The following is a 26,916-nucleotide window of genomic DNA, read 5'->3' as shown; positions in this document are numbered from 1 at the left end:
CAGTTAATGAAGATCCATGAAATGCCCCCGCCTCTCCAGGTGCACCTCTCTCTTGATGGCCCCACCTCTGTCTAGACAACCCTGACAGTGTAGAAGTTTCCATCTCCTGTTCCTTTCCCTCTCTCTGTTCCCTCCCCTTCAGTTTTTTCCCCCCTCCCAGGCGCTTCCTGCCTGGAAACAAAAGATTGGTCCCCAGCAGCCCACTCAGGGCGATTTTAGTTTTCTGCTCACCCTCTGATTGGCCCGCGTGCGGTGCAGAGCCCGGGTGACGTCATAGCCGACAGGAGCTAGGGAGCGGTTGCCGAGCCGGGCTCTGCCGCGGGCGGGCAGCTGTCGGCAGCGCACTGTCTGGGGGCTCGCGCGGGGGGCTGCGGCTTTTCCCGGCCCGGAGCAGGTGTGCGAGGCCGGGAGGAGAGCCGGGGAGAGCGGGCCGGGCCCGGGGCTGCGGCTGCGGCTGCGGCCCCCCCCAGCCCCGCCAGCCTGAGCGCTCGGAGGTAGAGAGGAAAGGTCTGGACAGGGTGGCTGGACCCGTGGCAGGTAAATCCCGCGACTCACGGCGCCCGGCTCGCTCAGGGAAGGGTGTGGCGCTGCTGGGCAGATTTTCTGCCTTTCCGGGCCTACCGCCCCCACCCGCTCCTGTTCTCACGGCGCCCCAGCTTCGGGTCCCCTCCGTGGCGCCCCTGGAGCCGGGAGACCCGGCGCGCAGTTCTCCGGCTCGCGCTGGGCGGACGCGGACGAGTGGGTGTGTCAGGGCCACTCTCGGAGGGCCTGGACCCCGGTGCACTGGGGCAAGCCCTAGGCTCGCCAACTGGGGCCTGGGCCGCTGGAGGCCAAAGCCGCCCCCAAAGCAACGTCAGCCCGTGTCCTACAGTATCTTCCCGCCCCCCTCCCCCAGCCACAGAAGCGACGGCAGTTCCCCCCGCCCCCCGCCAAAAAAAAAAAAAAAAAACCACCAAGGGGAGGAGGTGTGGCCGTGTCTGGGACAAGTCCGGGGTAACAGAAAAAGTGACGATTTTCTTCTATGGGGCGCCCTTTTATTTTTCCTTACCCTCCTCCCCTTATTTGGTCGGGGGAGGGTAATGACAGGACTACTCATTTCTTGTCATGTGGAGGTTGGCATGATGCAGTACTATCCCTAAAAAGCCTGGGGCGCCTCTGTTGGCCTTTGTCTTGGTCGGGGAGAGAGGGCAGGGGTCACTAGGGGTCATTAGGTCCATGGCCCCCCTACCCTCTCCTCAGCACACAGAGGGCCTTTCCCTCAGTTTGTGAACTGGCTCTGGCGAGATGACTGCCACACTTTGGGGTGGATTGAATATTTTAGATTCTTGCTCTGGCAGGCTTTCCTTCCCTGGGTGGTGGTTGAGGGTCGGGGTGTGAGGGCGCTGCCAGCAGGGAGAGAGCCAAAGGCCCCACTTGATTTTTTGGTCCCACCTTCCAGAATCCAGTGGCAGATTCTGGACTTGAGGGTTCTAGGCTGTGGTCTGTAGAAGCAGAGGAGAGAAGGGTGAGTGGCTTGGCTTGGGGAAGCATGAAAGGGGGTGGTTGCAGTGTTATTTTTTTTAAATGGCTTTCAGCAGGGAAGCCTTTAGCCATGTTAGTCTTGCTCCCCCCATGGTTTTGCAGACTCAAATCCAGGCCAACTGTATGACTGTCTGAGGTGTTGGAACAGAAGGAAGTCCATTCCCGTTGGTGACAACACTGTGGCCCTGTTCTGGGATGACCGAGGTATAAAGGTCAGTGTGGTTTTCACTGGGCCATTTGCAAAATTGTAATTGGGTAGGTCTGTGATTTGGTACTTGAGGCCCCTAACCAGGGGCACCTTTGGGTAAAGGGGCTTAATCTGATAATGGATGACTAAGAGGCCAGGGCTTGGAGGGAGAGTCGTATCAGCCTCCGTTTCTGGATACAAATGTCATACTTCCCTCCTCCATGAAAAAGGCAAAATGAGAAGAGATGGGCATGAATGCTGGGTAAAAGCCAGCAGCTGAGAATCTTGAGGCCAGAGGGACCTTGCAGTGTCAAAGATTGGACTCTCCAAGCCTCCAGGCAGGCAAGTGGGCCTTGTAGGAGAGACTGAACAGGAAACGGAAGGGTCATTTGTAATACAGATGCAGGAAAAGGGGCCATAACACCCCAAAGGCTCCGACCACTGCTGCAGGTTACAGGTTGTCTGGTTAGAGGCCGAACTAGCATACTAAGCAAACAAGCATGCGAGGTCTTTGGGGGAGAAGGTGGTAGACGTGACAAGCAAGAAAAATGAGGAATAACTGGGGGGGGGCGGTGAGATGAGGGGTGCCGCCCCCATCAGAGACTCTGCTTTTGTGAGGTCAGAGACGAAGCTACTGTGAAGTCAAAGAGGGTGGCCAAGGCAAAAGAAATCAGGGCTAGAAGTCTAGACGCAGGTAAGCTCAGATGGAGCAGGTAGGAACAAAGCCATAGAGAGATAGAACAAGAAAAAAGCGATGGTCTTAACCAGGAGCCCTAAGGCCCCGATTTTCCTGGTGAGATAGAGAAATGGTGGTTGTCCAGGCACGTATGGCTCAGCCCAGACTTAGGGAAACAATTTCTTGATATTTAGGGACTCAATAGCATTTCCATCCACGTAACCTGCCTTCAGGAGCTAGTAGCTTTGGTCATAGGAAGGAGAAGAAATTCCATGACCAGCAGACTCCACAATGGCTCTTTCCTCCTGGGTAAGGAGAAGGAAGAGGGGGGTGGGCAGGGTCCCAAAGGGGATTGCAGGGGGAGCTTCATATCCCCCCAAGATAGGTAGGTTGACTGTTTTCTACAACGGGAGGGCCAGGGCCAGGTCTGGGATCCCTGCTGCAGGCACGGGTGTCTGCCTGAGCTCCAAAAATGCCCTTTTTCCCCAGGGCCCATGGGACTCTGGGTAGGCGAGGAATGGTGAAAACCCCTGTCCTAGGATGTAAGTGCAGCTGTTAAGGCTTCTGGGGCTCACTGTTGTCCCCCAAGCTCCCCACCTGCCAGAGGCTGGGCGGTTCCCTCTGCAAGGCCTTGGGGTGGACTTCCCTGCCAACTCCGCACTCTGCAGCTTCTCCAGCAGGGGGCAGGAAAGGGTGTGCAGCAGTGGGCAGGGCCAGAGTCCTCCATTTCCAGTGTGAAACTGGAACCTTGGGATCAAGTCATAGCCATATGTTTAAAATCTGATTTAGGGGTACCAGAGAACCAAAGGAACCCCTGGAGTCTGGTGGTCTGTTTCCATTCCCTCCTGAAATGTGTCGCTTCCTCCTGTGCCCCAGGACCTTGGAAGGCATTTGTGTTTACATACAGCTCAATGATTACCCTGGTCACTAATACACACAGCCTCACCCAGAGTTTAATTGGAAATGTTAATCAGTACAATGGATCCATGTCTGATTTGCACATTCGGTCAATTATCGATTATCGACCGACTAATTGCAGGTTGGGGCAATCTGTGCTACACCCATGGGACATGGTGAGGGCAAAATGGCATAGCTATCCGCTGGGTTTATGGGTGGGAAGCAAAATGGGGAGGTGGACCTGGAAGACTGGAAAGAGAGGAACAGTTCACTGGTGGGGAATGGGGACTATTCCTAAGGTGTGGTCACAGCAGAGCCTGGGCAGGTGATCACTGAGACCGACTAAGAACAGGACCATCTTGGAGCAGACACAGCAGGGAGGAAGGGCAGGGTTTTGTCCTGAGCTGGGAAGATGCTGGATTTGGAGAAGGAAGGTGTTTTAGAGACTAGAGGACACGGAGCTGGGGTGGAACCAACCCTGGAAGCCAGAAGTGAGGTGTTGTGGTCTGCTTCTGCCCCTCTCCTAGCCTTAGTCTCCTTGTCTTTTGAATGATGGGATTGGATGAGGTGGTTTCTGACATGATCATGACATTTTAGGAAGTGGGTCCATTTGTTCTTGGTCATGAAGCAGATCTACCATAGGACAACATCCCCCGCCTCCCCCCCCCAAATTTACCCTTTTAAATCACACTTTTTGGTATGCCCTTTGATTTGGGGGAAAACAGTACAAAACAAACCCCTAGCCACTACATACATTTCATCTTTTTGAGCAGCATTGTTTTTATTTTTATTTCATGTGAATGGAAACAGGAGGGAGAAGAGAAGCCCAAGTGGAGAATCTGCTAGAGACCCTAAAACCAAGCTCCTGAGAAGCTCTTTGGGGATTTTATACAAATCTTACGCAGTTGGGTGGAGGCTGATAGGCAGTCGTGGCGCCAACTCCCTAACTCAGCCTCAGAACTGAAGGGCCTGGGATGAGGGTCAAGGGAGGCCTGCTTAGGGTGTCTATCCTTCTCCTTTCTCCCTCATCTCTGTCTGAGCCAGGTGGACTTTTTGGAATTCTGCACCCTCAAGATGCTACCCCTAACTGCCGGCACAGTTGCGCCCTCTAGTGACCACAGCGGGGACACCTTTGGCAGAACTGCATCCCATGGCCCAGCTCCCTTTGCCAGTGCTAATCCCTTGTGCAGCTGTTAACTCCCTTGGAGAAGGGCTCCAGTGCTTCCAGGTGGCCTGAAGGAGAAACTGAGGCAGCTGAAACTCCCTGCAGGCCCTTCTTCTATATGGATGGGACTGGGGGTTGAGCAAGAGTGCCATCTCTCTAGCGCTTAGTTTCCTCCTTTGGGCCTGAAAAAGGTTCCAGAACTCCTTTCCCTGTTGTCTTTAGTGCTGGGCTGGGCACCTGCCATGGGAAGATCCTGTGGTAGAGAGAATGGTTGGCCACAGTTTCCCCCCAACCCACGTCCACACACAAGCCCCCCCCCCCCGCCAACAACAAAGTGGTCACCTAGTCCCCAGAGAGAGGTACTGGCAGGAAGCCAGAATGCAGCAAAGCTAGGGTGCTGGTAGGCAGAAAATGGGTACAGTGAACCCTACCCGCAGCCTCCAGGAAGAGGCTAAGCCCCAGGTGAAGACACAGGACAGTATAAATACTGTCCTGTACAACAGGACACAGACACAGAATATGGCAGAGCCACGTGATACAGAGTAAGGATTAGATACGTGTCACACACATCCAAGGCATGGACCACGCAGGGAAGATGGGCAGCACATACACAGTGTATAGACAGCAGTATAGACACTGTATCCATACACTTGCTATAAACAGGACTGCACCCCCTGACGTGATACAGACGTGATACCCACAAAATAGCATAGATAAAACAAGGCATACATCTGACCAAGTACAGGTACCCAGATACCAAGGGGGTACAAGAAGCAGCACAGATACACCCCCTCAGTGTGTACTCGCACACGGAATACATCTCCACACTCCCAATAAACACCCCCCACCCCCGCCCCGGACAGGAGAGGGGAGTGTGCCCTCCAGGTGGAGTGCTGTGTCTTGCCAGGCTCCGCGTGCTGGTTCCAGTGGTGCAACTGGTGTATTTGAAGCGGGCTGCTGTGCAGTTCATCAGAGGCTGAAGCAAGGTGGAGTTAGGCCTGTGGAAAGCTCTCAATCTCACACAGGAACCCAGAGGTGCTCAGTTGGTCCAGGCTGGGGCCTCTACTGCCCCCCACCCCGATGTCACCCTCTAGCACTCTTCCCCACCCCCATGGGTACTTGCTGCCATCCCCCACCCGGGGCTCAGGGGACTTTTTGTGGCCGTCCTTGAGCCCCCTTCCAGCCTTGCCCCTCTCTGGAGCTTTGGCAGCCATCACTCACCGACCCCCACCCTGCTCCCTTGAAGGATGAGCTCACACAGCCAGGGAGGGAGTGGGTGCACACCACTTAGTGGCCCAGTGGGTGGGATCTGGAAAGGCAGCTGGGAGTGTGTGAGTGGGAAGCACTCAGGGAATGCCAGGGCCCCTGAGGGACGCACGGGCAGCTGGGCCCTGGAATCTCACCAGGAACAAGTGGCAGACCTGGGGTATGGCTTGATCTTCTTGTTCACCAAGGGGAAGTTGGGAATCCTGGGGCTTTTCATGGCTCCCCAAGGGTTCAGTTTTACTAGCTACCCCTGCGTCTGTGTCTTTGGATTCGGACCTGGTGCATTCCAGCATCTGCTGACAGGTGCTAGCCTGGGTCCTTTGCTTTGATGGGATTTCCCATATAGGTGCTGCTCTTCTTAGAGGACAGACACATGGAGCAAAGGTGGGGGCAGGGTAGGAAGGATTGCAGAGGGAGTATCCGTCACCTTGAGAGGCTCAAGCAATTGTGGCGCAAGGTGGAAAAGAGAGGGGTTAAAGATCTTGCCTCCACGGTTGGACATGGGAACCTCTGGGGGGAAGATAGGGTAAAGAGTCACCCTGAAAAACCCCAGGATATATTCGCCCTAAGAAATCTGAGAAAGACTGTCGAGGGCCTCCCTGTAGTGGAGATTGGGGTGGGGGAAGCCAGAAGGAGGTTCCAGTTAGGATCAGAGGCTGAAGCCTTCAGCGCTGCGAGATGATAGCAAATTAGGGACCCTCCGAGTGCTTCCCCCCACCACCCAGTGAAGGAGGTTGCTGAGAAGGGAAGTAGGTGGGGACCTGTAAGTGACATAGAAAGCATGGCTAGGTCTTCGGGAAGCTTAGGTGTCTCCAGAGCCAACGTGCATTTGCCATGATCGCTGTGCTGGACCACCACCTGCAAATATGTGGCTCCTTCCCATCTGTTCCATGCGATCTAGTTGTCCTGAGTCTTGTCCAGGGCGGCTGAGCAGGTCTTCTCCATGAGCTAGCAGGCAGAGCCAGAGTGAGTGGCAAGGTGACAGCAGTTCTCGACCTGAAACTCCCAGTTCAGCGCCCTTTCTGGACTCTGACCCCACAAAGCCCTTTTTATGTTTCTCCCCTCCGATTCTCTGCCTCCTCGAGCGGTTTTCTGAAATCCACCATAGCACGTGTATGTGATGTTTGGGGGGGTTGGCTGAGGGAGTAGTAGCGGGTATAGCAAGAGGTTCCTGCGCCCCCACGATGCTTCTCTTGGCAGGTTACCCCCAAGAAAAAGCAGCTGAGTCCTTGCATCTTGTGGCAACTGGTGTGCCCAACACTGAGTTTGTGGGAGCTGAAGGCAGCCTGGCCCCTTCTCATGGGCAGTGCCTACCTGTGCTGAGGTCCTGCAGCCGTGGCAATAAGAGGTGAGTAATGGGTTCCAGAGCAGGGAGTCAGGGATCTCCAAATCCAGGTGAAGGCCACCTTTCCACCAGAGCTCTCAGTATTAAAGACCCTGGCTGGGCCTTATGAGCCAGGCCTCAGAGCACAGCCCCTTCTTTCTGGTCTCTCAGTTTGCTCCATCTCTAATACGGGGATGATAGCCATGACCTACATCATGGTGTGAGTAGGACAAGCAACCAAACGGTCATGGCGAAAACCTTTGCAGTTGTCAGGCTCCATGTAAGAACTTCCATGTAACCACTGACATGCTTCCCTTCAAGCTGGCATTTCCTTTCCTCATGCTTTCTGGATGTCAAAGTGGCATCTCAGCCACATGTCACTGACTGACCAATCAGTTCCTGAAATTTCTCCTCCTCTACGACCTTCATTTTACCTTCTTATTCAAGACGTATCCCCACCCCATCTATCCTAGCTTCCGGGCCTCAAGGGCTAAAACCTTCCAGAACCTTCCCTCTACCTTCTCAACCAAACAGGGAGCACTCCCCCCAAAAACAGGTCCAACAACACTTGAGCCCATAGTATACGGCATAGCCCTTGCTTCTCTTCAACCTTTGATCATTCTTGCACGATTTCTAGAGTATTCATCTTGGCAGGTGAACTAGACCATAAATTAGGGGTAGGGACCTGATTTCACAAGTCTACGTCTCTCTCCCAAGTGCCCAAAATTCCCCAGCAGCATTTCGATTTGGGCCCCTCTCTTCCTCTCCACTTCTTTCAGGTTCCTTGGCCATGTCCTTCTTTCCCTTCAGGCAGCCAGTAGGGCTTCTGCTGTCAGCTACCCGTCTAGCCTTCTGTTGCCATATGCTGCCGTCCAGCTACCTGTTTGTATCTTACATGTCTCCCTCTCTTTGTCTGCACTTCTATTTGTCAGTTATCCTGGCACCTCTCCTAACATCCAAGTCAAAAGCAAGCAACCAATCAAACTTTTTAAAAAAGCAAGAACAACAACAAACAAACAAACAACAACCCCCCCCCCAAAAAAAAACCCCACAACAGAAACAAAGAGAAAACAGACAAGGAATACACAGTGTAGTTCCTCTTCCCACGGAGCTCGCCCTGGGTCTGATGGGACAAAGGAAAAAAAGTGCCGCTCAGCGGTAGGTGTTTCAGTGGCGCCTCTTGGTGAAGGGAAAACTCCAGAGGTTCGGCTGGATCTTGAGGGTGTGAAATTACAGCCCTGCTGATACTGATGTATTCAGCATCCTAGAGATGCTGCGGTAGGGTATCTTCTACAGACCTTGAGTGACAGACGGTAGCTAGAACTCACTCAAGTCAGAAGTGAGCCCAGGGGTCTCTCCTGGGTGTTCTGTGACAGTTCCAATAATAACGTGTATTTATTGTGTACCGTTGCCAGCACTGGGGTGGGCATTTTTCTTGCACAAGACTGTTTGATCCCACAGTAACTCTGCAAGGTAGGTATCTTATTCCTACTAGTTACTGCTTTTGTTTCTGATTATAAAAGTGAGACTAGCTCGAGGTAGGTACTACAATCATGGTTTTGCCCACCAGGAGACCAGGGTTGAGAGGGGCTAAGTAATGTGCTGTATATAACTGGACACGTGCTGTGGCTTTAGGAGGAAAGAGGCTTCCTCAAGAGTTTCTCAGCATCCCAAATACTTCAGTGCGCTCTCTCTCTCTCTCTCTCTCACACACACACACACACACACACACTCGGGAGCACACTTGTGTACTCTTGGACCTTCACATAATCCTTATCCTTCCTTGGCTCACACTTTTCCTACTGGACACATTCATGGTGACAGTCACATCCACCCCCTCATCCTCCACGTATTTACAGACATGCTGCATGAGGGCCCACACTCACATGGCCGAACACTGCCTTGTACATTTTTGTGTTCATGCGCTTGTAGTGGCACACGCTCCACACTTGCCATACAGCCCCTCATGTTCTTACCCACTCACAACTTTACCTCTTCTTACATGCTCACACACTCACAGTCCACCTTCTAACCTATATCCACACTGAAGGTAGAATCACATTTGACCCTCAAATTCCTCTGTGCTCACACACAGTCTACACACAGACCCACACCAATTTTCCCTTGTCCGCTGCTTATATAACCATAATTACCCTCGATTTTATACATTCTAACACATTTGCACGGTCACGGTTTCCTGCTCACCGTAAAACAATGACACAGCTCCTAACTCCTCGCAGGGACACACGCACATGCATGCACGTTCCCACCATAAATACATTCTCCCCCGTTTCAGCTGCTATACCATCTTACAGTCTTACCCTCAGTATTACATGCTCTGGGGCTACGACTTGGCACGGACACAACCTCGCCACCTCCATCACATTCACACAAAATCATGCTTCCACAGGGAAACACACTCATTTTGACACCCATTCACATTCATTTGCTCACCTTCATGCTGAGACTTGATCATCAGATATAGGCACACACACTTCCACTTTCTCTGACACACATCACCCTGCCCTCATACTCAGAGTCATCACAAAGATGCATTCACACTGACACACACCAACACATCCATCCGCTCGCTCGCATTCAGTACTCACGCTAGTTCACGTCAACATACAGTCACACTTACGGCACACCCCTGCCTCGATACTGATGTTTGCACATTTTCACGGTCTTCCATACTCTCATGTTCACAGCCATGCACACTGAATTCTACACCATCACACTCTGTCACGCGCATGTGCTTTCACGTGTACACCCTCTCCCACGACCATTTCCGTATCATACACATTCACACCAGCAAGTTCCCCACAAGATCACATTCTTGCCCGCTCTCACTCTCGTCCTCTCATACTGGCATACCCTCACACCGCCACACACATTCCCTCCAGTACACACGTGGGGACCTGCACAGTCAGTGACCTGCATTTACGCTGGCACACCCGCTCCAACCCACACAATCTACATGGTTGCCCTCAATTCCTGTAAATGTGTTTGTGCACTCACACATGGACTGCTGGTGATGCCGTGGATGGCCACGCAGACTCACACTCACTCAGATTCTCAGTCCCCCTACAGCATTTCCCCTGAGGTGGATATACTTGCTCACATTGGCCGACATATCCACACAGTCACTGAAGCATAAATGCATTGCCTCTAGCTCAGTGAACTCGCCTGAATGGTCACGGGCTCTTCTGGGGACTCTCACATGGATGCATTGATGCTGACACCTACTCACATGGACATGGACTTATACCCCCTCCCTGGAATGATCTCACTCACCCACATCTGCAACTCACACATGGTTTACAGTGACCCCACCCTCAGGCACACACCCCACATCCCCAAACATACATATGGCCCTATATGGATATTGCCACAGCCACGTACTTTTTCACTGACACACACCCCATCACACACCCCACGTGAGGAGTTCATAGTCACAGTTGTCACTTTTTTTTTTTTATCCTCCCCCACTGGATCCTCCTCCCCTCACCCCTGCTGGAAGGTTTTTCAGCCACCTGTGGCTGATGAAAAAGTGTTGGTCTCAGCCAGGTCACCCATGGGACCAGATATTTCCAGAGCAGAAAGGAGTGCAATTTATGTCTAGGATTAAAAAGAGAAAGCTCAATCCCACAGATCAACTCTTACGTCCTTTTGCCATAATTTTATTTTACATGAGTCATCCCTAATAGATCTTAGCTGGTTTACCCAAAAGGGTTGGGGTTCAGGTGGTTTATTTTCTGGAAGTTTATGGCCTAACTTGCCACTTCCTTTCTCTCCCAAGGGTTGGGGGGCAAGGTAATGCATGTTTCTTTATGTACTCACACTGGTTCCATAGGCAAAAGTGTAGGTCTCTGATTTTATGTTTCTGATCTGGAATTCTCTACTGTTTCCAGTAGGCACCTCTAGCCAGCAAGGTCTACTCTTCCCCTGTTAGCCTTGGAACGTGGTATTCAAGTTTCTGTATGTGCACACATAGACCCCACTGGAATTTCAACAGCTGCTACTGACAAGTTAACAGAGGAAATTTCTCAGTAGGCGTGGATAAAGGCAAGCTGAAGAAACTTCCTTGTGTTCCAGACAGACTGTAGATTTCCCTGCAAGAGGGTAAAAAGAAGTGCAAATCCCAGGAATGAACCAACCAGTAAATCGGGGGGGGGGCATGGTGCCAGAATCCTGTGCCATCCCAATTCCTGACGAGAGATTTAGAAACATGAAAGCACCTTGTAGGGGCCTCCTTAATCTGTGGCTTCCCCTACTGGAATCTTTCTGGAGGAAAGATGAGGGCAAACTAGGCCCAAGCTGCCCTTTGATAATGGACTCTAGCACCATGGGGAAAAGCCTGTACTCTGAAATACCACACATTACCCTCTACACCTGCGATTAGACTGAGGCCTTCTTGGAAAGCAGAGACCACATCATCTAACTTATTTTGGATTCCCACAGTCTAGTGTGATGCCAGGTCCAGAGCAGCTACTTGTGAAACTCCAGTAAGAAACTGAAAGACGTGGGTGGACAGCAATGTGTCAGGACAGATCCAATGCCATTACTCAGTGACATTACTCAGTGTAGATTGAGGATGTCCTAGGGGCCCTATCGAGTGCTAGACCCAGAAAGAGATTCAGATGGAGGAAAGAAACATACCCTGCCCTTGAGGTACCATCATTCCAATGGAAAAGATAATCACACCATGCAACAGTACCACAAGTTAACAGTCTTGAAGCTTGGGATTGGGGCATTCTTTATCAGCCAGTGGTCTTCAGGCTCCCAAGGCCTTGAGAGCTCATGGGTGGTTGGGAACAGCAGCCAGGATGTGGGGTAGTCATTTCCCAAAGCAAACCTCTTTGTAGACCTCCTGCCTCGTCCCAAGATGTGCCATCTTTCCAGAAGATGGTGTAGCAGGGCCCTTTATCAACTGTGCCTAAGGTAGAGGAAGGAAAGTGAGCTATAGACATCAATGGAAATTTTATACTGAGTTAAAATTTAGTCACCACCTCCTCCAAGAGATGGCTTTAGAGAAATAGCCTGGCAAATATACATTTGACCATTTCTGTGGATATGCTGAGAGTCACCAAAAGCAATTTATGTAATTTTACAGGACTGGGTGAATTTTAGGAAGGAAAAAAATGCACCTGCCTGAATTCACTTGGATGCCTTGTGAAGTACTAAGTGAACCAACCCATCCCCATGCATTTATATGGTATCTTAGACTTTCCAAAACAGTTAATAACCCATTCATCCATTACAATAGAGAAATTAGGAACACCAGCTCTAGAGTCCAAAGACAGGCACTTGAATCCCAGTTTGGCTGCTTCCTAGCTGCAGAACCTGGTTTGAGTCAATTACTCATCCCTCTTAAAGCTCAATTTCCTCATCTGTAAAATGGGAGGGACGCTAATATCTTCTCCCTCACTGAGTTGTAATGAGGATGGAATGAGCCAGTGTGCATAAGCATGTAGCCCACTGTCCAGCCAACAGTATGTGCTCAACAAATGATAGACCTTCTTACCCTTACCACAGCCCTCTGAGGTGGGTGCCTTCAGAGGGACAGAACCCGAAGACAGCAGAGAAAGAAGATGGTTCTTTGCAGCCAACAAGCTGATTTTCACAGGTTTGGTTGCCTGCTTTCTTTACATTTCTGCTTACCATAAGCTAGGAGGCAGTGTTCAACCCCACCTAAGAAGCTGAGGGAAGAACAGAACTAACCTATGGAGAGTTGCCACCATTCCTGGGTTCTTCTGGGACATGCTTCTCTGGACATTGAAACAGTGTTTCTTGTTCATGTACCTGTCTCTTCTAGTCCTACAACTTTTCCCTTGAAAGCAGGAAGTCCCCAGTGATGTCACCTTTATTTGCTGGTGTAGAACCTTCGTAGAGGAGAACAGGAGAGGCAGACTCCCTATCCTGGGGGAGACAGAAGTTTGGTATCTAACTATACACACACCTCTGCCCTTGATTCTAATGTTGAAATGTCTGTTTTGAGGGCAGAGGGTTTGCCCATTTCCTGGCTTTGGTCCTAAGTGGCACAGTGGAGAAACAGTTCACTGTGAAGCCCTCAGGACATCCGTGTTCATGCAAAGGCTATGAGTAACTGAGAACACATTATGTCCCATGGAACTGTTGTGTGGCTGAGGAGGCAGATATCAAAGCATGGGCTTTGGAGCCCCACAGACATAGGGTTGTAGTCTTACTCTTCCACTCTATGTTCTTAGCTGGTGATTTGATGTCTCTGGAGGTCCATTTCATCTGTAAAATGGAAATAATAATACCTAATATAGTTACACAAGTGGCATGAACTTGGGCAGGAGTAAGTAACATGAGATCCCAATGCTGGTGATTTTGTTTATGGCTCGTGAAAACTAAGGTCATAATCATAAGCATCTTCTCTGGGTAGAATATCTAGAATTGCTTCCACATATTTCCCACCTTTGGATTCTTTGGTTCTCACAACCTCTTGGCAATGTAGTCCCCTTTCATACATGAGGAAACAGGTTCAAAGGGTCACGGGTGTATCCAAGGTCATGAATCTCATTAGCAGCAGTACTAGACTGAGGTGGGACCCAGCCACACTGAACATTTGTGTCTTGGCTTGGCAATGCCTTTCGGGACTACATTGAACAAATAAGAGCTGTTTGAACTGAGCATAATCCTTCTTCTGGAAAAAGAAAATTGAATACTAGCCACGATTCATTTGCTAGCCCCACCCTATTGTATTTTTCTTTGTATCCTGTGCAATGTCTGATACAGTGCTGGAGTGCAACAAATACGACCTCTCAAGAGTGTGCTTTGCAACAAGGCTGAGTGATAAGTGGCCACCGTGGTATTCTTTACCAAAAGGAAGGTCTTTCTCCAGGCATGCTATGTGGTTTTGTTCAGGCTGCTCAAGCAACACCAGATGTCCACAGAGTGTGGAATTCCTTAAAGCATTCTGAAGCACATCCACAGACCGCTGGTGCCACATGGCTGTTTTTCTTGACATGAAAGTGACATGACATCAACCTTAGTCAACTCTAGCGCAAGGATGGAAGGACACAACGTGGAGCGTTTTTTACCTCTGTGTGGCTTTTTCTTTCTCTTGTGTGTATGTGTGTAGGTGCCTGCCTCATACCCATACTCAAAGTGAAGTACTCCTCTCTTAGTTTCCAAGACATCTAGCAAGTTCCTCCACTTCTTTAACCACATTCCTCAGGGGTCTCTGGTTCTTTTTCCTCTTCTAGCCCCTAGATGTTGGTGTTCCCCAGCAGTCTTTTCTTCTCTCTTACTCTGTACACTTACCTGGGCAGCTGTGTGCCTCTTCAGGTTCATATCTACAGTGCACATGTCCATCTCTCTTGAACCATTTCATGATGCCAGATCCACATGTTAGAGCAGCTGTTACATTTGTATTTATTGTCTCTAATCTCGGTGTCTCTGTTGAGAGGGCTAGATAGCTGAAAAGAGATTTTTTCCCCGCCACCTGTGAACTGATGTTTCCTCCTGCTTTTTATGACTTGATATGTGGTTTTCTACCTCTCAAAGTCAAGATGCTTAGATATTTGTTGTGCTTCCCATCAGATAGTCCTAGTTTAATTTTTGCAGAGATATATACCATGTCCCTGTGCATATGCTCTTTTCTTTGTATTTTGGCTTTTATAAAAGTGACCCATTCGAGGTCCCTTTGTGGGTACTAACTAGTCTTTGTAGAATTTTTATGTTAGTAGAGTCTATATAAAAGTTGAAAGGTATTTTCCCTAAAAGTCATAAATACTGTTAAATTGGCTAAAATCATTAGAACAATTTGTCCTTATTGTTCTTATGGGAATACAGTGATTATTGGTGCTTTAATGACTGCTGACATGAGAGGCTTCCAACATAATCTATAGTTTTTCCTCCCACCATTCTAAGCTAGTCATTTACTCTTGTTTGAAAAGACCCCGAGAAACAGATAAAACCCAAACAAAACTGAAACTGAGACACAGTTCTATTTGGAATCCCCAACAGAAACTAAAGGTTAAACCAGGGACCTAATACATAGCACAGTGACTATAGTTAATCATATCATATTGTGTACTTGAAATTTGCTGAGTGAAGATCCTGCATGTTCTCACCATACCAAAAAAAAAAGTAACTGTGTAAGGTGCTGGCTGTATCACTTAAGTTGAATTGTAACCACTTCACGGTGTATACATATCTCAGAACTTTACATGGTATACCTTAAGCATATACAATTCTTATTTGTTAATTATACCCCAGGAAAGCTGGAAAAAACCCAAAGACTTAAAAAAAAAAAAAAGAATTTGGCCTCCCACATTGTTTTGGGCCTTTTGGGATAGAACTGTATTTCTTTTCTTTTTTTTTTTAAGATTTTATTTATTTATTTGACAGAGAAAGAGATAGCAAGAACAGGGAACACCAGCACGGAGAGTGGGAAAGGGAGAAGCAGGCTTCTTTTTTTTTTCCACATTAACATTCTTAGTTTATTAATCCTTTCATGAAAAATCTGCACAATCACGATAGATAAAGCCACTGCAGCATCTTTACTCCTTCTGTTGTCCAATCTCTAGCTCACTTCTTTTTGCCAGCACCAACATTGGCTTTCGCAGTCCCCCTGACTTTCTTCATTCTGTTCTTGTGTTCTTTTTGCTGTTTTCTTGAGGTCTTTTTCTTCTCATACAGACCATGTCTTGCAAGTCTGTGTTTGGGCTCATTTTTCTTTGCATAATCCAAGGAATCATAAATCATGCCAAAGCCAGTTGTCTTGCCGCCACCAAAATGGGTTCTGAATCCAAATACAAATATGACATCTGGTGTGGTCTTGTACATTTTGGCTAGTTTTTCCCGAATTTCTGTCTTAGGTACTATTGCCTTTCCAGGATGAAGGACATCAATAACCGTTTGTTTGCGCTGAAGTTGTCGGTTGGTCATGAACTTCCTGGTCCGGATAGTTACTGTGTCGTTCATGATGGCGGCCGAGCTTCAAGCAGCCGAGAAGAAAAGAGCGAGAAGCAGGTTTCTTGCAAAGCAGGGAGCCTGACTTGGGGCTCGATCCCAGGACCCTGGAATCATGTCCTGAGCCGAAGGCTGATGCTTAACAACTGAGCCACCCAGGCACCCCTAGAACTATATTTCCATTCATGATCCTTGGACCAGTTAATCCCACCAGGCCTAACATCCCTGCTATCTTTGGCCAGTGCCCAAAACAGAGACCCCTCTTGAAATATCCTTCCTGCTGTCTTTCCAATTCCCTGGTGCCTGTGCTTGCCTTTCTCCCCCGGCTCACCTGTTCAGTACTGTTTCTTCCAAATTATTTCCATGTTGTTACCTAGAATATTGCACCCTATGGCGGAAAAATTAACTGAGTCTTCAGCATTGGACATCTGCCACCTTCTCACCCAAGTAAATATTCTGAAGTTCACAGTTAGTCATGCCATCCCATGGCTTGAGGCCTCTTCACCTAGACAGGAAGAGGCCAAACCCCAGAAAAAGGGCATACAAGACCCGTCTTCATTTGGTCTCTACTGGTGTTATTTTTTCTATCTGTCTTCTTTACTGTGGTCCAGCCAAGTTACCGGTAGCTCCTCTAGTACACTACATGATTTCTCATCTCCGGGCCCTACCTAACACATCACGTTCCTTGTGCCAAGACATATCCTCGCCATGGTGTGGTTAGTTGTTCTGCTGAATTCAGCTCAAGTGTACTTCCTTTGCAAAGGAAAGGACTCTGACTCTGAAAAGGACCCTGACTCTCACCTTCAGTAGCAACCTGCTCCATCCTTGTAATCACTACAAGGATGGCCAACATCTGTGGCCATCACTGATTATACTTTAATTCTCTTCAAGGGCAGACTGTACCTTATTCACGGCTTGCCTAGAACCTAGGGAACTCCTACTCATCCTTCAATACCCTGCTCCAGTGCTGTGTCCTCTCACCCCTCTCGGGACATATCATCCTCCCTGCTGTGTCCTTCCAAAGCTTCCTATGCCGAGGGTCTCATTGTACTACATTTCCTACTGTGTATGTCTGTCATCCTCACTAGACTGTGAGCTCTTTGAAGATAAGGACTGCCCTTCATCTCTCTTTGTATGTCCTCTGTACCTGACCCAGCACCTGAGGCCTCTGGGTGTTGGTAGCATGGGAATGAAAGGCAAGTCAATGATGTTCTTTGGAACAATGTGCAGTACTCCTCTTATGTAGAGATGGGTGTATGGTTATTGGCCCTGATTTCTCATCAAGTAAGAGGGCAGTCAGAGAGTCTTACCCTCTTGTGAACTGTTGCAGTCCCTCTCTTTTTTTTTAGCACCCTTCATTCCACAATGCACATGCCCTGACTTGTTTTGTAGTTGTAGTTGTACTTTTATCTGTATTTTATCTGTATTTTTATGCAGCCAGAGATGAAACCCACTTCTCAAATCTATAATCTCCTTTCCAGTGCCTAGTATGTCACCTGGCACATAAGCTTAAGTCAGTATTTGTTGTTTGAGTGTGTGGATGCAGGCACAGATGGGTTACTTAAGAGGCATATTTTTAGAGTTACTGTTGGACACCTCAGAGGGCAGTATATTTCTGTATCAGTCTCAGAATTCTTTGAACCAAGAGTCAACCAAAAATCAACAAGAAGAACCCATGCAGTTGGTTTCTTTCTCTAGAAAAGTCAAAGTCAGTCTGAAGGAAGATCTTCTCTTGTCCTCTCTTTACACAGCAGTATAACTTGCAACCTCTCATTCTCTATCAGGGCAGAAGAGGATAGGGTATGCCGAGGGAACCGTCAAAAGGCCAGAAGCAGCTGGTGGTTGGCTTATGTGACCGTAGGGGCAAGGCAGCGTATTGGGCTCAGTCTTAAAGCAGAAAGAGCACTCTGAGATGGACATTGTCTGATGCAGAGTTATAACCCAGAGTTAGATAATTTATTATGAACACCGGCTTTCCTCTCCTTTTTCCTACCCGAGCTTTTGTCGGGCTATGTGCCAGGCCACGGTCCAGGCTCCATGGGAGGAATTTAGAACCTGCCGATGGATCCCCACTCAGGCCTGCTGACTCCAGCTCCTGGCACCAAACCCTGCTTCTGTTTTATCAGCAGTTCCCCTGTGGGGCACCAAGTCTTCCCTTGAGGTGAGGTCCAGGCACTGTGATCTCAACCCAGGGGATTCCCAGGGCTACAGAAAGTCTTACAGGGCTGTCTTTCTGTCCTGTGTGTGTGTGAGAGAGAGAGAGAGAAAGAGAGAGAAAGAGTGCTGGGGAAGCAAAGCTGACACTGTGTGCTGGAGGGCAGATCCGCCCCCCGCAAGAACCAGTGGTGAGCCATGTCTTCTGTAAGTGGACAGTGGCAGCTCTCCCCAGTCAGTGGAGTAAGGTGTAGCAAGGGGAACAGACCACCTGGTAGCTCCAACACCTTGCAAATGAAGAACTTGTGTAAGCTGGGAAAACCAGCACACTCCGTTGTGAGGTCATTCATCAGATCAGGTTTTTGGATTCTCAGAGGATTTCTCTGAGTGGGGTATGATCTTTTCATCGACCCTGGGCCAGTTTGATGAAGACCAAAACTTTGTCTTTGGTTGGGGGTGGAGAGCGGGGATTCCAGCCACCAAAGCTCTGGCCAACTGAATCATAATCTCCTACCATCTGTGAAGTGGGATAGATGGAAAGTAGGTGTTGTCACACCCCATTCTTCCTTTAGTATTGGAGGGAAGCATTTTTTTTTAAGTAGGTAGTATTTCCTCTTCTTTAACCATAGTCCCCAAATAAGATGTTGAGATACACGCACAGCTCTCTTCAAATGTGGGCACAGAAACTTAGGTCAAGGGCAGAAGCTTGAAAAGGAGTGGCTGCATTTTATGCCAGCTCATCTTCTTTGACCTCCAGTTCTGACAAGATGCCATTCATTCATTTGTTCATTCATTTGGATGAAATACAAACTTTGCAAATCCATCCAAATTCCTGCTTTAGAAATGCTTCAGAAATCATAGGAAGGTCTCCGTCGACCCCATGCATCTCCCCTCTTCCAACTGCAGCTGCCACCTACTTGCAGAAAACTGATTTGGGGACAGAGTGAGAACAGAGCAAGAACCTAGGACGATGAGCTGCAGGACACGGGTCGGAAAACAACATCCAGGCATCTGCTTGGTGTACCAAAAACCTTAGCAAATTCGGGAATTTGCGGAAATTTGTGGTTTTTTTCACTGGAGTGGGTCAGGGAAGGGTGTAATTATCACCCATGCATAGTAACAGAGAGCAGCTAAAACCCCAGAGACTCCAGATGTTGGCTTACCATATCCTGTTCACTGGGGCTGTCCGTCTGCATCTAATTTTTCCCATCTGAATGCCTCCAAGGACACCACAGTCTGTTTTGAGAATTAGGAAATGTTTTATTGCTAATCTTTGCTTCCCTTTTCCTTTTCCCACACATTTCTTTGAGGTATCTGAGTATTCACCTTGGTGGGGGGGGTGGTGGTGGTGGTGGTGGTGGCTGATTTATTGCTTAAGAAATCATCTACCTCTGTTCTTTACACATCTTATTTTCTCTTCTCAGAAGCATCAGTGTTGGAAATGTAAAAGCTGAAACCCGTAATAATGCATCAGTTTGCAAATATAAATACACATCAGATGATCATTAGCATTTTCTTGGCATTAGCTCATGGCAGCATACACAATGAATATTAAATGTGTGGTGCTGCATACATTTAGAAGCTTGAGAAGTTCCAATAAGGACTATTGGTTCTACATAATACATGCAGTATATGAGGTCTGGATGCCTGGGTCTACCTATTGATTTCCTCATTTGCAGCCTGTCTTTGAAATTTGCAACTATAATAGGTTGGCTTATTGGATTTAATTAATGTCAAGTTCCTGCCGCAAACAATGGAAGTCACTCATTAAAGACGTTAGCAGAGAACAGAACTACGGCAGAACTGACCTCATTTGCCTGTGTGGATGAGAGCGAACACGAATGTATTCTGTGTGACCGTGGCTGTATGTATGTCAGTAGCGAGCTATCGTCCACAGGATCTAAGATTGAAACCAGGCGGCTGTAAAAAGAGCCAGTACCTCCCTTGCTTGTCCGGCTGCTTCTGCAAATCCACCTAACAAGGAGCTCAGTTCTTCCTGATCAAATGATCTTAGAAATGGCTTCCCTCCATTACACACTGTAATGGTATCTCCCAGGCAAGGCTCTCTGAAACAGCACACCCCTGTCTCTGATAGCAGAGTCCCCTCGGTGAGTGCCCCAGAACAGACAGGCTCCAAAACAAGGCCGTCTAAGAATTGGTTCTCCTGGCCAACGCAACCTGTTGGAGTCCTGTCAGTTAATCACCTAGCCTTGGGTCTTTGGATGAGAACAACAGGTGAAACCAGTAAGTACCAGCCCCCAGTGGGTTGAAATGAGAAAACTAGAACTGTCTTAGGAGTATGTGGAGATGATAGGAGTGTATATATGAGGAGTATGCGTGTGGGGCTGGTTTCCTTGGGTGCACATTGCGTGGGTGTCCTGGAAGGGAAACTGAGGAGCATCTGAGATTCTCATCTCCCCTCTCACACTTTGTGACCCTGGGTAAGTCAGCCTCGGTGCTCTATAAATTCCTCATGGTGGAGACAGGGCTGCTACTCCCTTCTTCATATGGTGGTGTTTAGCTCAAATGAGGGTGGAAGCTCTTGGGATGTTACAAATTTGTGGAATAAACAAAAAGATGAGGTCTTGCTCATCAGCTGGTAGCTGACTTCTATGCTGTGCCCACTGGCTTGGCAGTTAGACTATGGCCGGTTTTTCCAAACATGGCTTCTTGGCTCAGATCTGCTTTGAGTAGGCATACAGGCTTTTGCAACATGGTGAAAAACGTACTCAGAGCGGCGATAAATGCACAGAACGTATAGAATTCTGTTCACTACTTCATGTGTGTATTTAATGCCGGCTGGGAACGAGGCACCATATGAGGCAGTGTGAAAGCATACAGTTAAGACTGAGGAGGGGTCCTTACCTTCAAGAAGCTTATGATACAGCGGGAGGCATGGCATGTATAAGAACTATGTGTGGTATGAGACGAGGTGACAGATCTGCCGAGCTGGGCCCATCTGGCTGCCTGTCATTAGCTGTCCCTCGTCCACCTAGCTTGGGAATGCGAGGAGTGCAGGTTTGGAGCTGCTGGGAGACTCGGACCTGACTCATTCTCTCTGTCAAATGAGGTGAATGTTCTTTCCCTCCTCTTTGGCATCTTAGCATACTATGGGACTTACTTTCCAACAAGCTGCTAGATATCTTCGGATGCGGGGTTGCTGTTGAAATGCAAAGCAATGTCTTCCCAATTATAATATGCTGTTCCCTTTGGAATGACTCGGTGGTTGTTTTGGGGGGTTTTTGGCTATTGAAAACAGTCCCCTACATCTTCTTGCATTGTCAGTCATAAGCTGGTTGTTTCAGTTGCCAATAATGTGTCCAGGATGAGTGGGTTTTGTATCAGCGTAGGCTAGCAAAGGATACATGGAAGGTCAGTGAGCCATCTTGAAAATGGGTGGCTTTGTTTACAAAGGAGCCAAGGAAGGAGCCAGCAGGTAGCTCTTGGATCCTTTTTTCCCCACCACCAAAGTATAATTCAGTGTGTCCATTGTTCTCTTCGTCCTCAAATACTAAGAACAGCCCAGTACTGACAACATTGTCTCAGGAGACACTTTGGCTGATTTTACATCTATATTTACATAACACTTCCAAGTCTGGAGGCTGTCATTAAAAGCTCAATTATTCCGTGATCTTTAGAGCTAGCTCTTGTTAATCAAGGTCTCCCAATTTCTAGAAATTTGAAAGACTCTTCTATGTTGTTACATGTTTTAACATAGAGCTCTGTGACTTGTTTACTCTATTTTTGAGATCCTAAAATCCATATCCTTTCATAGGTGCTCTTGTCAGTTTGGCTGTCATTTGATAAGCTCAAGGTGTCTTGCAACCCTATTCTTTGTGTAGTATCTCAGAAACATTAGGAAGTTTCCCCTGGAAGTTCCCCCTAGGCTACATCTCCTTTCTGTGTTACATGCTCTAGTTCAGTAGGAAGAGGGTGTTAAGCAATATTGGTGTGCTCTGCCTCTAGCTTTTTTTTTTTTTTTTTTTTTTTTTTTTTTTTTTTTTAAATCATGGCTGTGCATCTGCTGGCCTGGGCTTTTGTTTTTGAAAGGAGGCCAGTATTAGTTTGTTTCTCGTTGGGGAAATATGCAAATAAACAATTATTTTGATTTTGAAAGCAGACAGAATGATACAGACATGTGGGTTGTCTCTGATGGCATGAGGTCTGATTAAAACATTTCTTTCAGTTGCTTGTGACTTAATAGGAGGCCTTGAAAATCATAGGGCCAGTGTTTCTGGATTCTCACCCTTCACACACCTGTAGCAAATGGGCACGATGGGCATTTTTATTATATCCAATTCAACACTGATGCCGTAGTATGAATTTTTACCATGCTAGCTGGAGTACAAGGGCTCATTTCTCTGTCCTCTTGACTCCTGCAACATGTAAGTTGGTGGCTTTCTCTTTTAATCTACTGAGCACTCACTGAGTGTCTGGTGTGGCACTGTGCTGGGTGAGCTCATTTTTGAGGAATGAGCGAATAATGACAGTTGTGTATAATGCCTAATCATTTCATTGAAAGCTGCCATAGATCTTGATTAAAGTTTTCCTCTAAAATTCTTTGCACTAAATATTTGTGTTAAAACGCAAGTCAGGGGTGTGAGGGTGGCTCAGTCAGTGAAATGGCTGCCTTCAACTCAGGTCTTGATCCCAGGGTCCTGGGATCAGGCCCCACATCAGACTCCTTGCTCAGTGGGGAGTCTGCTTCTCTCTCTTCCTTTGCCTCTCCCCCATTCTCCTACTTGCTCGCTCTCTCTCTCTCTCTCTCTCTCTCTCTGCTCTCATGCTCTCTGTCTCTCAAATAAATAAATAAAACCTTTTAAAAATTAAGAAAAAATAAAACACAAGTCAGTGAAAAGCTGTGGGGGGGTGTCTGTGTATGCATGTTTGTGTATGTGCCTGTGTGTGCATGCCTGCCCTCACACTTGGGGGTGGGGTTGGATGGAGTGTGGAATAGAGAGAAGAAAAAAGCTAAGGAGGAAGGGGAAGAGAGAAGTAATAGTTTCTAGTACTCTGAAGAAAGGGATGTCCAGCCTCCTTGGTTATCCTGAAACAAGAGGCTCATTTCTTATTGCTGATAAATTTCACTTATAATTACAGAGCATCAGTAAGCTACATGAAGTCCCAAGGGCCAGATCAAAAATGTACACCATCCGGAGGAGCCGCTTGCATTCTCTCTGAAAATCCCAGTAGCCAAATAGTAAATCAAGTTATGAGCAGATATAAACTGTTGCTGGTTGTCCATTAAAGTTAGCTCCTTCTCCACGATGCAAAGGGCCAAGTTCTAAAAGTGAAATGAATGGGCTGGGGCTAAATCCAGGGTGCCACTCACTTGCCAGTTTCTGTTCTGTTGCAGAAGTGAACAACAACAGTTAAACTTTAAAGATAAACAGTTTTTTGATTGGGTTCCTAGAGAATAATGGCACTTTTGTACAATTCTTGAAATAGAGCCTACAGCCACCCCAAACAAAATAGTCTCTTTCAAGATCTTGGAAATAATGACATCATAGGCAGATTGAACCAGCAATCCATTAATAGTATCCTTTGTAGAAAGCTGTCTCAGGGGAGGGACCTGGTTTAGTAAATTGGCATTGTTTACAAACATAAAATAATCGAATCCCCCATTCTTCTACATTTCTGGAATAATCAGAGACACTTTCCACTTGGGAAACAAACATATTAACAGCTGAGCTTCCTCACAGGCCCAGACCCTTCTTCCATCGGTCTTCTGAAAGCTTGCTTTGAAGCACTTGCTTTGAAGCACTTGCTTTGAAGGTGAGTTAGAGATAACAAGAGCCTCCTACACTATCCTTTTGTCACCAAATCAGAATTCTCTGGAATAATTAGGAGATGAAGGTTAGTTGTGCCTGGGAGTGGGAAATAAGGAACTGAAGTAATATCAGGACAACTCAAGCAAAACCAAATCGGAAATGTCTAGGTAAAACTGAACGATGGTTTGCTCCAGGCTTGCCATTTTTAGTGTTTAACTAGACAAGGATTTCTCAGGTTCTTTTCTATCCCTGTGAGAGGTGGATTCCAGTTCCTCTTACAATCCCTGGATGAGTTGAATAGAGCTAAAGCAATTCCAGTTTGCTGGGCAATAGAAAGGTGTGGATATAAGCTAGGTCCCTCACAGATGCCTGTGTTACAGACCACAGCAAGCATGTAGTGGGCAAGTTTTTGATCTGTGATTTCAACTGTAACATAGGGGAGTATAGTTAGGGTTTTCTGCCCCTCTTTTTTCCCAGGTAAAAACATACCTGGTCAAATGAGGTCAGAATAATCAGGCAGCTTGAAAAGAAGCAGGGCACCTACCTGTTGAGTCACTAGCCAGAGAGTAATTAGGAACAAAAAACACCAGTCCGTTAGCCACACCTAATTGATCAAGAACAAAGGGGCCTAGTATTTTGAATGACGTAGGTGTACTAGAACTCTGACTGGCCCAGACTCTTGCTTACCTTATTATGTAAGGCCAGCTTCATATATCATATTTCAGAGGCCATGCCTGTTTCTCCAACTTTCATCATCTTAAGTTATGTAATAGGTTATCAGAAAATATGTATTATCCCTTCTCCCTCTGTGATTTCTGATTTCTATTTAAATCCTTAGATGTTTGGGGTTTTTTTTGGGGGGGGTGTCATTGTTTTTTTGCAATGGCTTTCAAATTTCATTATTTTTACCAAGCTATATTTTGTGTATCTGAGCTTTATGTAATAATCACCCCATACTCAAGCGTTATTTTTAAACCCCCAAAAGTAAAACAAACAAAAACACAAAAAAGAGTGCTTTCTGTGGCAAATTCTTACTGACTAAATGAAAACTGGGAACCTGTCCACTACAGAGTATGGCTGCTGGTAAAGTCAGTGTTCAATTTGCTTTTCTTCTGGAGAAACAGTGAATTTTGAAGAACCACATAAATGCAAGAGGGAATGCAGATGCATTAGCAAGAGTTCCACATATTAATCAAAATATTTAATAGAGTATATCCTTAAAATCATAGCTTTTCACTTTATCTTGTGCTATGGTTTCACCTATATAGGAAAAAGCAGGGTTAATCAAGTTGTCATTGGTGATCAAGCTTTTATTACGGAGTGTTTCCCCTTGCATGATTACTGAAAAAACTACAGAATGGGTCTTAGATTCGTTAAGATAATGCAAGATGTGACACTTTGGCAAAGGAAAAGAAAAAAGATCTCTTGCCCATATTAAGATCAAGCCAGTCATTGTTCGTTGGCAGTCACCTGTGCAGATGGAGAAACTATTAATTGGTACTCACCTGTTCTTGAATACTTAAATAAGAGAAAATTTAGGACATGGTAAAATTTTAAAAATCTTCCACATCACGTGACATCAGAGTTCATGACTGCGAATAATAAACACATTGTACCCACTAAAGGGATAAAAATAATTATGAAAGATTCTTTCTCATTACAACAGGTGACGAGGAGACCCTGGTCGTTGTTTGTTTATAGTAAATGTTGTTGGAATAAAGTGATCTGCTAAGTCATTTTTTGATAGCTCTTATACTCCTAAAGTAGCTCCAGTTAATACTCGAATTTACACAGATTCTGTTGCACTGGGATTTGACTTATCTTGCATTCAACCAGGAGATGCACTTGGAAGATACTCTAAAGGCATGACTTGAGATGGCAAGCCTCCACTGGGGTCCTAGCAGAGGGACTTGAATTAGAATAGGAAAACAGTTGCAAGCAGGAACACTTCCTCGGGGAGTCCATGCTTTTCCAGGTCACTTTACCTTCCAGTGGGATGAAACTTGAACACATTCAGCCCTTAGCACAAGATACTAACAAGTAATAAATTAAGAGCAGGTAAGTCGCCAAAACCCCAACTGGTTCTTTCAACCCTGTTACTCAGGCCAATGCCCTCATTCCCCATTTCAGGACATAAAACATGACAAGGTTGAAAGTATAATGTCTCCTCAGGAACTGGTCCTCTCCTTGGAGCTAGCCCCTCTTTTTTTGTGGTGGTATCTGGCTCAGCTTTATCTCCTACCTGCTACCTGAAGATGAGGCATTGTTTCCCCATCAGTACACCCAAAGTCAGCTAACACTGTCAGGCCTACTAGATTGTGCCCCAGTTATTTCTCAAAGAATAGTAGAGTGTGTTTTGTACATCAGGTACACACAGGTAAGAATCTGATGCCAGCGGCATCCCAGTGTCAAAGCAGCTAACACATCCTTATTTGGGGCCATTAACAATCAACAACCAAACTCGTGTGAACCCCAGACTTTGAAGAGGTTGTGCTTCCTGAGTGTCACCAAAATCAGAGTAGAATTTTTTTTTTAAAGATTTATTTATTTATTTGACAGAGAGAGATCACAAGCAGGCAGAGAGGCAGGCAGAGAGAGAGAGAAGGAAGCAGGCTCCCGGCTGAGCAGAGAGCCTGATGTGGGGCTCGATCCCAGGACCCTGGGATCATGACCTGAGCCAAAGGCAGCGGCTTAACCCACTGAGCCACCCAGGCACCCCCAGAGTAGAATTTTTAAAGAAGATCGTAAATTGTTCATTAAAAGACTGTGAGTGGACAGCAGAAAATAGGAAGGGATTTGATAGGTTTGTGTGTAGGTACTGAAGAGCCATTAATTATTACCTTCATCTTCTTTGGAAAATGGTGTCATTTGTCTTTAGGGAGGCAGCTCCCTCCCCTTTAGAAAAGAAGCTTCCCCAAAAGGTCATCACAAAACCTGAGACCACGCGAGACCAGTGCTCTTGTGTCTAAGATGGTGGAATCCCCATTTTACTGGATAATTTTTTTTAAGGCC

General features: G+C 47.1%; 2 protein-coding genes across 8 annotated transcripts in view; one reads left to right on the top strand and one right to left on the bottom strand.

Annotated features, from left to right (window-relative positions):
- The window catches only part of PAK3 (p21 (RAC1) activated kinase 3), a 247,269-nt gene that overhangs the window by 127,525 nt on the left and 92,828 nt on the right, over positions 1-26,916 (top strand). For 4 of the 7 annotated variants that reach the window (XM_004769077.3, XM_004769075.3, XM_004769074.3 and 1 more), the window contains exons 1-3: positions 291-537; positions 1,624-1,733; positions 6,913-7,060. The exons of 1 other annotated variant lie outside the window; for it this stretch is intronic. The gene's annotated coding sequence lies outside the window, so the exon portion shown is untranslated. Of the gene's footprint in view, positions 1-290; positions 538-1,623; positions 1,734-1,986; positions 2,694-6,912; positions 7,061-26,916 lie in introns of those variants that run through there. 2 more of the 7 variants (XM_045068266.1, XM_045068264.1) reach the window with 2 other exon arrangements.
- Positions 15,494-16,017, bottom strand: LOC101687300 (40S ribosomal protein S24-like). Its single transcript, XM_045068267.1, has one exon. It carries the CDS (start codon positions 15,989-15,991, stop codon positions 15,596-15,598), a length of 396 nt encoding a protein of 131 aa, XP_044924202.1. The 5' UTR covers positions 15,992-16,017; the 3' UTR covers positions 15,494-15,595.

This window comes from Mustela putorius, unplaced genomic scaffold (assembly GCF_011764305.1).
Source record: "Mustela putorius furo isolate JIRA1106 unplaced genomic scaffold, ASM1176430v1.1 tig00003901_pilon_pilon_pilon, whole genome shotgun sequence".
Taxonomy (NCBI): domain Eukaryota; kingdom Metazoa; phylum Chordata; class Mammalia; order Carnivora; family Mustelidae; genus Mustela; species Mustela putorius.
Note: the sequence above shows the minus strand (reverse complement) of the source record. Positions and strands in the feature narration are given on the sequence as shown.

Bases quoted from the DNA above. Each gene is read 5' to 3' on its own strand.
- LOC101687300 (XM_045068267.1), bottom strand. From the start codon at position 15,991: ATGAACGACACAGTAACTATCCGGACCAGGAAGTTCATGACCAACCGA.